The following is a 12948-nucleotide window of genomic DNA, read 5'->3' on the forward strand; positions in this document are numbered from 1 at the left end:
ATCTTGTCATTGAAAAATTAGTATATAAAAGATCAAATATAACAAAGATGATTTTTTTTTTGAACAATATGTATTTTTATTTTTTATTTTTTTAAATAATTAAATCAACAAAACAAAAAATATTAATAAAACACAAAAAAAAAGACAAAGACAATAAAAATAAAAAAAGACGTAAGAGACACCGAACTTCTATTTTGTAGAATAAAAAAAATATAAATTAATAAAAATTAATCCAATACTTAAAATATGATAATAAATAAAATACAAAATAAACAAAAAAAATAATAACTCAAAAAATTTACTCAACTTTACTTATTCATATCATAATTTTATTATAAAATTTTATTATCCAATTCTTCAGCCGACGTGTTCCGGCAAACCTACACCGTTTCTCGGCCGATCATGTCTTCCGCGTCGCCGCCTCCATCAACCCCAGCCAAAGACACGAACCTCCCGCAGCTAGAAACTTACGAACACTTTTCAGCCTGTGTGTTCCCTCAAAACTACGTCGTTTCGGGCTCGGTTATGCCGAGGTACGCGCTAAGCGTACTGTGCGAGAAGATGGACGGTGTAGGGTTGAGGAATTACCTTTTTGCCCATTTCAAGGACCGGATCAAGGTCCAGGCTGAGCTCCCAGGGGCGCTTCGGTGCGCGCCAGAACCTGGTAAGATGGTTCTAGAAGCTCTTCAAGGGTTCCACGGTGGTAGTGGGTTTAATGATGCGGAATTGAAGAAGGTGAGGAAATGTTGCTTGATGCTGATGAAGCAGCTGAGGATCGCGAATGCGTGGTTGAGCTCGAAGACGAGGGAGAAGGCGTTGGAGGCAGCGAGGGAGTGGAAAGAAAGGTTGGTGGCCATAGATAGCGGCAATACTTTGGTGGCGTTGGGTTTTCTTCACTTGGTTGCAGCATTTGGTTTGGTTTCTGAGTTTATTTTGGATGAGCTTGTGGATTGCTCGTTGGGTGCTACGATTCATGAGGAGTTTCCGGAGCTGTGCCGGATCACCGGTTTGGCTGATAGAGTTCCTGGTAAGGCTGTTGGTTTATAATATTTGAGAATTTGATGTTCTATGTCATACTAATTATTAGTGCCTTAGTTTATAATTTAGGATTTAGGGATAAAGATTTATGATTTAGGGTATAGATTTGAGGTTAGACAAAATAATTTTAAAAAAGTTGACTGATGTTAGCTGAAAATAGTTTGTTATCTTGCTGTATTCCTGGTATTAATGTGTTACCATGTATTTGTTTTGCTTCCTAGAGCTTCTGACATGCATTCCTTCACCATTGTTGGGTGTGAAACTTATATCGAATAGGTCTTGGACGAAATGATTGGACTTAAGGCCATAGTTTGGGTTGAGGGGTGGATGTTTTGCATATAAACATGGTGCAAAATACAAATGGTCTCTCCCTTGGGCTAATAGTAATAGCACCATTACTCATATACCTCTTCCATGCTAAGGGGAATGTTTTCTTAATTGTTGTCTGGAAATCATGTATTACTTGTTATATTGCCTATTAATCTCGTCCATCTCAACATATCTGGGTCTGTAACAAATTTTGTACATGCCACTAACATTTCTCTTCAATATATTGACCTTGATATGTTAATGTTTTCAACATTATCATCACAAGGTATATGTCTTCCCCTTTGCATGGTATTAGCATTGTCCATGATTTTAACTTACATGTAAAGATAACACCATTCTGATGGAAAAAAAAACTCGAAAATTTCTGTTACCTGCTTCATGCACTGCTATTAAAACTTTGCAGTGTAACCAAGGTTTGATAAGGTTAATCAATGGGAGGTTTTCCTAATCCTCTGCCATTTAATGAAATCAGTTGGGTAACTAGATTCATATTGTATAAAAAAAAAAAGAGAATGCAACTATAAAGCATAATTTGAGAGATGCAAAAAAAAAAAAAAAAAACCCAAGTATTTGTCAATGAATGTAAAATCACTTAATTTTATTAAAGTCGTTTATTTCCAAATTGATTTTGTGCAGAGCACTACTAACCTGCACAGAATGGTTAGGGGACTATCTTTTACACAAGCACATGGTCATGCTTACTTCCTAGAAGAGGTACTAACAGGGCAAGTAATTAGTTGAAAAATAGTTTATTTTAATTTAAATCTTGTTATTCTATATTAGTATAGATTGACGTACACATGCATACAGGGATAAAATGGTATTATTGTCTTGGATAAGCATGCACACAATCACACCAACACACACACACACACAGGTATCTTACTAGTGGTGCAAGTAATAAAGGGGAAAGTAATTTTGTTCAACCTATATCATGGCATTCTAGTTTTACGTTGCTTTATAGATAAATTAACTCATGATTATAGGCATAATTCTAGTGTTACCCCAGACTATTATTAATAAGCCATTGCTTCTTTGTGCTTTGCAGATATTGTTCAGAAACTGATAAACAGGGGCAAACATATTCTGGCTGTCAAGTATGTTTTTGAGTTTAATCTTGTTGATAAGATCTCACCGGTTGCCATTTTGAAAGATTGTGTTGAGGAGTCTAAGGAACTTTCCAAAAGACTTACAGAGGAGGGAAAGACTCTGGTATGTCTTTGTGTGGGTGCACGCCCTACCACTCTTGATTGAAAACCTAATTCATTCATAGTACCACTGCCCATATTTACTGAAAAATTGAGCTATCTTTGCAGATTGAGACTACAGCTAGAGAAATTCATGCACTGAAGTCTGTTATTAAGACTATTGAGTATCATAAACTCGAATCTGAATATCCGCGAGCTATAGTTGATCAGCGTATAGAGGAAGTGAGGAGGCACAAGTCAATGATAAAGAAGAAGTTAAAAATGAAGCCAATGATAAAGAAGAAGTTAAAAATGAAGCGCAGCGCATGTGCACAGGCTTCTACTGCAAAGCTTCTGCTGCATCAACAACAACATCAGCCGCAGCAGCCACAGAGAAAGATGCAGATGCAGAGACAGCAGCAAAGCGAATTTAAGCGGCCTCGAACTCAAACACCGAATGCAGTTGGTCATTCGGCTATCCAGAAAAATAATGTTAATGAATGTGATTCAACAATGCACCAATACCAGTACTGTTGTGAAGAACCTCTTGTTCATCCATCAGTATGTTTATTTCAAGAACATCTAAATCCTTACATGAATTCAACAGCTGTGCAATTTGGCATGGTAGATCTTTCAGGTGGGCCTTATGGTAATATTCAATATTACCAACCTTATTACTCTCTTCAATGGTAAATCACTTGTCAATTTTGAATAAACTACTATTGCTACCCACGAAAGTTGAAAACACTAACATATATACCCATAGAAAAAGGAAATTACCATTTGTACCCATAAAACATGGGTTTTGTATAACATAATCATCCAAACACTAAAAAATCAGCTGAAAACCCCAAATTACCCTTATCATCACCACTACTACCATCATGCCCCCTCTCTCTCTCTTCGCATTCCCTTTTTTATTTTTCTCATTCCCACCCCTCTTCACAATGGACTTCCGCCACCGACCTCCCCCAACGCTATCGCAACGGCCAAGAGACTCACAATCACAACCACTACACTTTCCCCTCCACCTCCTAAGGCCTCCGATGCCCTCCCACTCCCGATCTACTTCGCCGAGAAGCAAACCCCATCTCTGCCTCCAAAAACCTTGTACTTGCTGGACTCCTTGAAGCACTGTTGCGCGACCACCATCAGCTATAGCGACTTCAATTCACCAACCATCAGCATTGCCACGCGACATCCATCAGCCACAACGAGCCGACGTTGCAGAGCGCGAGGACGCAGTCTCTGAAGGGGACTGGACTCTGTGGCTTCGCAAGAAGATTGGAGGAGAATTTTATCCACTGGTGGTTGTTGTCGTCGTGACTTTAATACCCAGTTCTGCAATGGTACCCTTCAAACCTTCATCTCTTCTCTCATTTTTTGTTGCCCCCTTCATCATTGTTGTTGGTGTTGTTGGAGAATGTGGAAAGGAGCAGAGACGAAATGTTGGACTTGCACCCGGATTGAATTTGTGGCGTTGGATCCGTTTCTTCTGCAATGATGTGGTTGCGATGGCTCAATTGGTTTTTGGTTCTTCTCCATTTGATGTGTTCTGCTACTGTTGTTGGTGCCTCTGTTGTAACAACACGCATGTTTCAGAGAATAATGTGATGAACTGATGATGTAGATGATGACAAGGGTAATTTGAGATTTTTAGGTGATTTTTCGGTGTTTGGATAATTTTGTTGTGCGGAACTGTTTTATGGGTACAAATAATAATTTCCTTCTTTTAAGGGTAGATGTGTCAGCATTTTCAACTTCTATAGATAGAAATTATAATTTACTCTACTAAGAAATTGTTTGGTTTTTGCTCTATTAAAACTACTTCTAGGTTAACTAAGCTCCATCTTTGTTGGTTTGGGGTTAGCAATCGTAATTTGATAGGATTTGGAATGCTAGACAGTTACGTGATTTTAGTTTCAATCAAGAATCTCTCTAGCAGGAGTTATTTACTGATTTATGTTAAAATGTACATATGTAATAGATAAATCAATTGAGAGAAAAAATTACACAAATGTCCTAAAGTTAAATTGGATACATGCATGTTTTGTTTGCATATTTATGCAAATCGAATCAATTGAATAGGTTGTTCAAAAATCTAGAAACTCTATCTTACTCTAAGAATAGGTTGTTCAAAAATCTAAACGAGCTACCTTTACGCAACCCTACAGAGTCTCATATCAGAAATCCATTCCATTCTAAATCAGTATTGGTGGGGAGAACATGGTAATGAGAGGCGTATGGCATGGGTGAGCTGGGATACTGTGACTAGACCAAAGGCTGAAGGACAGCTGGGGCTCAAAGATCTCAAAGGAGTCAATTGGCAGGTAGGCCCCGAAACCACAATCAGCATTCTTCACTAACCATGGCTCCCTTTCACATTGGCCAGGAGCAAGCTCACATCCTCCAGAATCACAGGCTTTTCTAGGTTAAGGACCTGCAAACCCAACACAGAATGGAATCAGACACTGATTGAACAAGTCTTTCCTCTTGAAACAAGTCTCAAAATTCAATCAATCAAAATAGGAGATGAAGATAAAATTCAGTGGGCCCTCAATAGTTGAAAGTGTTATGACGTAGCATCAGGATACCAAATCACATACCAGCAAAGGGTTCCGCCAGAATCAGCAGCCTCTTCCACTGAAGCTCAAACCAGTATCTCTGAGCTTTCTTTCTTCAAACATTTCGTTTCTTTCCCTTTCTAAGCAACTTTACTCTTTTCGTTTTATTCTAGCAAGATTGTTTAATGCTAGAAAGTTTTTTGAGAGATCCCCAATCTTTTATTATTGTTGTTCGGGAATGGATTCTCTCCGTTGTGGAAAAAAAAATTGAGAGCGTAAAGTGTGATTTTTAACGTTTTAGTATTTTTTTCTTATATTTATTTTTATCCCACTTATAAAATTAATGATAAAAAATCATATTTTACTTTTTCAATTGTTAAAAAGAATTGAGAGAATTTATTCCCATTATTGTTCTATCCTATGACTCGGACCCATGCCACAGCTTTTTTTTGTTACTATTAAATAAATTCCTTATCTTCGAAGAAAAAAAAAACATAAATATTCTTTTTTAATTATACTAGCAGTGATTGTAAATGTATAATAAAATATGTTCTTCCACAATTACGTTGTCAGTGACCATAAAATTGAGATAAAAAAAATTGTTTCTTACTTCGCAGAAAATAAGTATAAAATTTTGAGATAATGTACAAAAATATAAATCTTCTAAAATGAAGTAAAATAAAAAATAAAAAATAATTAATTTGTCAAATATTTTAAAAAATTAATAAAGCGCTCAACCACCCCCTCCCCCAAAGAAAAAATAACGAGAACCAATAGAACTATAGAAGATAGAAAAATTCACCTTAAGCATAAAACCATTCTTTTGAAAACTTACAGGAGTGGTCGATCAAACTGATTTAACCAAAAACTAGAGTTTAATTTTAATTTAATCTTTAAACAAACCATTTTTATCTAAGAACCGATGAATCGAAGAATAAAAAAGTTGACCGTAAACTAGTGAATTGGATTTAAAATGTAGGTTCTAAATCCTAAATCCTAATTATATACAATTTTTTGGATAGATTGTTTGTCTAAGCTTTATATAAAAGAAATAAAAAAATAATTAATAATTTTCGAATAATTTAAGAAATAAATAAATAAATAAATGTATATGTAACTTGTATCATCATGGAACTTGCGAATATTTTTGCTATCTCTAGTTTGTAACTAATAATAACTTGAGGGGTTTTTTTTTTCATGGTATTTTCTAGGCCAAAAGATTAAGAATTAAACTGTAGCGGATTTGAATTTTATTTAAAGGTCTGTCGTTGGTTAATAAATTATTGCATGCATAAGATAAAATTCGAATGTCCAATACTTACTTAAACGGTTGAGTAAATTGATTATTCGATCAATCCAAGTTGGTTTAATTAACTCGGTTTGTTAATTATTTTTTTTATATGATTATATCAAAGCAAACACATCAATTGGAGTTTCACAAGTCAACGTGGCTTTACTTTGCTTTTATCGAAGCAGCAGGTATATATATAAGGGACACATTCAAGATCAGAGCCATAGGTAGGAGAAAACAAATTATATTTAAAAAAAAAAAGTTTAGAGTTGGATGGAGTCAGTAGGCAAAAGTAATAGGGAAATAGTTGTGGTGGTGACGATGTTTCTTTCAGTTTGTTTAGTGTGTTATTGCGATGGCAGTGTAATCGTATCGAAAGATGGGAACGGAGATTACAAAAGTGTGAGTGAAGCAATTAAGAATGCTCCAAAGTTGAGTGAAAGTGTTTACACCATTCATGTTCGAGCTGGTACTTATGAAGAGTATGTTGTTATTCATCATGACAAGACCAATATTAAGCTTGTTGGAGATGGTCCTCGCCACACTAAATTAGTTGCTTACCAAGGTTCCACCATAGGTATGTATTTTCATTTTATTTTTTTTATTTATTTATTTGCTCCCATCATATCCCATTCAACAATTATTTAAAAGAAAAAGGATAAAAATTACTCATGATAGAATAGATTAAAATAAAGACTTAAAAATTCAAATCAAACATGCATGAAAGGGTAACTACTAAGTATGCTACTACATTGTTTCCTTCCTTTTCTTCTTCTTCTTCTTGTTCAGCTCTATCTTTGCTTGCTGTTTGTAATATTTTGGGGCATATGTGATGATCCACCTAAAAAATCAATATGTAAATACGACGGTGAAAATTCACATATAACTGTTTTTGTCTAAAGTTGATATTTAAAAATTATTAAATAATTTAATTAATTTGACTAAATTATTATTTAATACATTTCAATCATCAACTTAATATGAAAACAACTGCACACTTAAATATTCAATTTGAATTTTGTGGTACAAATTGATGTGCGTACTGTCACTTAGGATTATGCAAAGGAAAATGCTATGTGTCCTTTAAAATTCAGCCTTTATTCAGCCTTTAAATTTAAATAATAAATTTTAGTTAAAAGACATTCCTAATTTGTAGCTAAACATGTTGGTAATTAAAATTAATTTAAATTTCAAATACTAGAATTTTTCTAACTTTCTACCTACTTCATAAAATAGTTATTTTATTAGTTTTTTATTTATTTGCACGTCCCCCTCCCCTCTCTCGTGTACGTTCTTTCTTTTTTTTTTTCTCTCTCACTGTTCTTTACAAAAATTTTCATAGAAGAGTATTATTTCTCTACAGGTAAATTTATTATTTCATATTTAACATTTTATTATTATTATTATTATTATTGTTATTAGATGAGTCGTGCTATTTTGTTTCTATTTCGAATGACTTACATACTAACTCAAAATTCATTCATCATTATTTTAATAAGATTATATCAACATTTGAATTAAATAATAAATAATCAGTGTATATATCAATATTCTTTTCTTCTTCTTTATTTTTTTTTTCTTTCTTTCTTTTATTTTTTTTTTTGAATTTTTTCATTGCTTATTTGAATATTAACGCTTTTAAAATTATTAAAATGTATGTTCGTAAAAATTAATTTTTTTCAATTGTAACACATCTAAAATTATTAAATTATACATAAAATATTTTTAAAACACATCCAAAATTATAAATCTAAAATTTAAATTTAAGCATTAAAAATAAAATTAATTTTTTATATCTTATTCGAGAAAACTCATCTAATATTTCTCTTTTTTAATAGTTAGATTTTTTCGTTACTTATTTAATATTAATGCTTTTAAAAGTATTAAAATGCTTGTTTGTAAAAATTCGATTTTGTTTTCAATTGTAACACATCTAAAATTATTAAGTGATACAAAAAATATTTCCAAAACGCATCCAAAATCATAAATCAAAAATTTAAATTTAAACATTAAATATAAAATTAATTTTTTTTATATCTTATTCGATAAAATTCATCTAATATTTCTCATTTTTTTTATTATTTGTTGAATTTTATCGTTACTTATTTGAACATTAATGCTTTTAAAATTATTAAAATGTATGTTTGTAAATATTGGTTATTTTTCCTTTATTACACATCTAAAATTATTGACTTATATACAAAACATGTTTGAAACACATCCAAAATTTTAAGACGGTTTAAGATTTATTTTAAAATTTTAAATTCAAAATTTTGAATGATAACTAATTTGATTTTTGGATTTGTATTTAAATTGTAATTATAATATATTAATAATTAAATATATTAAATTTGAAATAGAAATTTAAAATTTAAATTTAAATTTTAAATTTCAGTTTTATTTAGTTTGTATTTTGAATGTGTATTTAATTTTAAAAAGACACTAAATCTATTTAAAATTTTTAGATATATTTGTTTTATTTTTTTAAAATTATTATAATAAAAGGCTGGATATTGTACAACTTTTAAAGGATACCTAGTTGAACTGTTATGCAAATATATAAAATCCCCTATTGAAGTTCTTAATTACGAATTGCATGGGATTATTTATTTTTTATACAAGGTATGCAATGATACTAATTAATCATGTTATTTATATACTAAAAATCAAATACTAAATTAATCAGTATATATATATATATTAAAATTAAATTATAAAATATATGTATTTATATATAAATAATGTCTAATTTTTAATATGCATTATACACAGTATTTTTAGATGCTTATACACGGATGAACTCATACTAGTAGAGAGAGACCTAGAAGAGAATCTGAATGCAATCAATCATTAAACATTTTTGCATGCATGAAAAGAAATGGCACTCAGAGAGTAAAAAATATATGCTAAATTCTAGTATGTATATATTTTTAGTAATTATTACTATTATATAAGTATTGTTAAAATTAAAAATATTTTCTATAGTTTGATAATACTTTTTTTAGTAATATTTTTTTAAAAGTATTGGTAAATAATAAAAAGAACATTACTTTAATTTAAATATAATTATACTAGGTGTACATCAGATTAAAATTAGTCAATAAAATTAATTACTAATATAAAATATATATTAAATATAAATACATATTAAAAATAAATTAAATAATATATATTATTTATTTAAATACAAATATATTAATGACTTATTCTAATGTATAAATACTTTTTTAAATTTTAATAATATTTTTTAAAATATTATAACTACTGTAATTAACCACCGTATTCGCATACTAGAACGAGGATAAGGTGCGTCTGTAAGGCGTAGTTTGATTTTTAGGGTTTTGTGATAATAAGTAATTCAATTAACTCCTCTTCTTTTGATCTTGAGTTTTTAAAGCCTTAATTTGTTGGTAACAATAAAAAGATAATGTAGGTCTAATGGAGTTATAAATGCTAAGGGTAATTTGGAGGGATGTTATACCCACCTACCAAAAGTTTAAAGAATATTGAGATGATCATTTTAATATGTTTATATATTTTACTATTTTTTAAAATATAAAAAATTATAATTTAATTTTAATAATATTTATATAGTTATCTTAATTACCGTATTATAGTCCTATTAGAATCTATCAATTGACATTTATATTGCAATCTAATCTATCTATATACACAAAAGTTGATAAGCTATTTATACGGGTGGAAACTCAGGTAAAGTCGATTTCACGTGAAGTTAATACTTCAAAATCGTTAGATGATTTAATTGATTTGACTAAATTTTCATTCAACGGCTTTCAAGTATCAATTTCACATAAAGTCGACTTCACTTGAATTTTCACCGTTATACTAATATTTTAGTCTTAGATTACTGACTCCAAACTTCAAGGTATAGAAAACAAGTGCATGCAACCCCAACTTAACAACTACCCTTAGACTATGGAATTAACCTAACAATGATAACCTTTTCTTTTTTGTATTTTAAATTTGGGTAGTTGAGAACCTACCACACAAATAATTGTAACCTACTTCGTCTTATCAGATATTGGTTGCCAACTTGCTAGTTGCTGAATTATTGATCGATCTACTTATATAGTAACTATACTTCTACAGTGATCTATATATAGTGGCATCATCATGCATGGTTAATAGACTTTAAAATAATATAGTTTCCATTATGTAAAAGTTTGAGTTTAATTTTGATATATATTGATAGTGTAAATTTTTTTATCCCGTCTTGTAATTATATTTGTCTTTTTAAATGATTATTGATGTTATAATAAAAATAATAATTATTTTTAATAATGTAATATTATATAATTAAATGTACTTATAAAATTTATATGTGCAGTATATCAAAATTAAATTCATAAAAATTTATGTCTATAATAAACACATTTTTTATCTTAAAAAGATTTGAGGACTTTAACTAATAATGTTCAAAAAAGAAAAAAAATTAAAAAACAAAAAATTGAAAACCGTTTTTAGTCCTGAATTCTCAAATATAAAATGTTTACATAATTTTAAATAAATTATTTATTATTTAAAAATTTTTAATCAAATTTCTATATTAGTTAAAAAACAATCAACTGGTAACTAATCACCTTGGAGTTTACTCTTCTTTCTTGAAAAAAGGAAGAAAAACACATTTTATTATGTATTTATAGAGTCGTCATTAACAGATTTTTAGTTAACATATAACTAATTCTTATACTAATTATATAAAATCCAATCATTTATATGTATATTGGTTTTGCCATTTTAATATAAATATGAGTTTAATTTTGATATAATGACAGTGTAAAATATTTTATATTATCATATAATTATATCTATTTTTTTTATGATTATTCATGTTATCAACGTGAAAGATAGTTATTTTTATTAATATGTGTAAAACTATTTTATACTAATACAATGTGAAAAATGTATGTGTAAAATTATTTTATATTAACACAATGCATCAACATCACACCTAAAAATAATTATCTTTCACATGGAACACGCTTATATGATCATCTAAAAGAACCAATATGATTGGTGGATAAAAGGTTTTAATTAAACTCATTTAAATATATTATTTTATAAAAAAATGTTAAGTGAACAAATAACTTTTTTAACCACTAACCAAATTTTCTTTGCACTAAAATCTTGGAGAAAAATGATTGAGTTGGCGTATGTAACTATGATCAGATATTCATGGAGAAGGGTTCATGGCGGAAAGCATAGCATTTGTGAACTCAGCGGGTCTAAAAGCAAGCGGAGCAGTAGCCGTACGCAACGAAGCAAACAACACCGTCTTCTACCGATGTTCCATCGACGGTTACCAGGACACTCTATGGGCAGTTTCCGGCCGGCAGTTCTACAAGAACTGCGACATCTATGGCACCGTCGACTTCATCTACGGCGCCGCCGCTGCCGTCTTCCAGGACTGCATGCTCTACGCCAGATACCGTGATCACGTGACATTCACCGCTCAGTCACGTGACGATCCAAATGACAATAACTCCGCCTTCACTTTCCAGAGATGCAACTTCACGATGTCTCCAGAAGATTCCATTTCGCATGCTAAGTCGGAGGTGCATGCGACTTTGGGCCGGCCATGGAGGCCGTACTCGACGGTGGCTATACTGCAGTGCTTTATTGACTCTATTGTTGGGCCCGCGGGCTGGGAAGAGATGCCGGGGCAGCCCACTGATAGGGTTACGTATGTGGAGTATGGGAATGTTGGGCCTGGGGCTGGTACGGACGGGAGAGTGAAGTGGCCTGGTGTTAGAGTGCTTCATCGACCAGCTGAAGCACAACGTTTCACTGCTTCCCATCTCTTGGATGCTGACTCTTGGATTCCATCCACTGGTGTTCCTTATGACAATGGATTCTAGTTAGTTAGTTAATTCTGTTTTCTTTTACCCACTTTTCTGTTCTTTCCTTCTCGTTTTGTATGTGCCTTTAATTATTTGTGCTTAATTATCTTCTCAACTGTAATATTAGTGTTTGCTACTTACCCTTTCAATTCATCAGATCAATTGTAATGTGTTGGATTTGATTGTGTGTTCGACAAAGAGCCAACAATTAAAATGATTTTATACATATATTTCACAGTATTTTTTGACCTGTAACACAAGGACTAATCCGTTAATATTGAGTTCCATTTAAGGTGTTTATATATTTTATAAATTTAAGGTGTTTATATATTTTATAAAATAGAAATACTATGTGTGTCTATAATAAGTTACATTGGACAATCATGGCAAAAGTACTTAAAAAAAAACTACTTCTTTTCATACACTGGCTCACTACTTAGCCTGTTTTAAAATAAATAAAGTCCAACTAATAGATATTGTTTGAATCAACACCTACCAAATTTTATAAAGGTCAAGAGCGACGATGTTATACAAGTTTTATTTATCCGAACCAGTAATTAATCCTTACAATTTCTCTTACTAATCTAAAAAGGAAATCTCAACAACTTTTTTAACAAAAGAGAATGGTTATCCAGAGCACTATTAAAAGTAGAATTACTCTAAAAAGTGGTTATTAA

At 31.0% G+C, this 12948-nt stretch overlaps 2 protein-coding genes across 5 annotated transcripts; both read left to right on the forward strand.

The window, feature by feature from the left end:
• Window positions 1–309: 309 nt before the first annotated feature.
• Window positions 310–4956, forward strand: LOC130963352 (inactive FRIGIDA-like protein 2). 4 transcript variants are annotated; one of them, XR_009079810.1, is made up of 4 exons: window positions 310–1027; window positions 2417–2580; window positions 2685–4215; window positions 4730–4956. XR_009079810.1 is itself a non-coding variant. In XM_057889503.1 (4 exons), the coding sequence occupies exons 1-4, from the start codon at window positions 403–405 to the stop codon at window positions 4786–4788; spliced, it is 1356 nt and encodes a 451-aa protein (XP_057745486.1). In that variant the 5' UTR covers window positions 310–402; the 3' UTR covers window positions 4789–4925. The 4 variants fall into 4 exon arrangements, 1 of the variants encoding a protein (XP_057745486.1); XR_009079811.1 differs by having other exon boundaries at window positions 2685–4197; window positions 4730–4887; XR_009079812.1 differs by lacking the exon at window positions 4730–4956 and having other exon boundaries at window positions 2685–3904; window positions 3978–4461.
• Window positions 4957–6657: 1701 nt separating this feature from the next.
• LOC130941805 (probable pectinesterase/pectinesterase inhibitor 39) lies at window positions 6658–12511 on the forward strand. The gene is made up of 2 exons (XM_057870405.1): window positions 6658–6987; window positions 11601–12511. Exons 1-2 carry the CDS (start codon window positions 6684–6686, stop codon window positions 12287–12289), a joined length of 993 nt encoding a protein of 330 aa, XP_057726388.1. The 5' UTR covers window positions 6658–6683; the 3' UTR covers window positions 12290–12511.
• Window positions 12512–12948: the final 437 nt, after the last annotated feature.

This window comes from Arachis stenosperma, chromosome 1 (assembly GCF_014773155.1).
Source record: "Arachis stenosperma cultivar V10309 chromosome 1, arast.V10309.gnm1.PFL2, whole genome shotgun sequence".
Lineage (NCBI taxonomy): Eukaryota > Viridiplantae > Streptophyta > Magnoliopsida > Fabales > Fabaceae > Arachis > Arachis stenosperma.

Bases quoted from the DNA above. Each gene is read 5' to 3' on its own strand.
- LOC130963352 (XM_057889503.1), top strand. From the start codon at position 403: ATGTCTTCCGCGTCGCCGCCTCCATCAACCCCAGCCAAAGACACGAAC. The intron at 1,028-2,416 runs GTAAGGCTGTTG...TGTGCTTTGCAG, and splicing joins TTTGGCTGATAGAGTTCCTG to ATATTGTTCAGAAACTGATA. The intron at 3,193-4,729 runs GTGGGCCTTATG...GCAACCCTACAG, and splicing joins TGGCATGGTAGATCTTTCAG to AGTCTCATATCAGAAATCCA.
- LOC130941805 (XM_057870405.1), top strand. From the start codon at position 6,684: ATGGAGTCAGTAGGCAAAAGTAATAGGGAAATAGTTGTGGTGGTGACG. The intron at 6,988-11,600 runs GTATGTATTTTC...AACTATGATCAG, and splicing joins TTACCAAGGTTCCACCATAG to ATATTCATGGAGAAGGGTTC.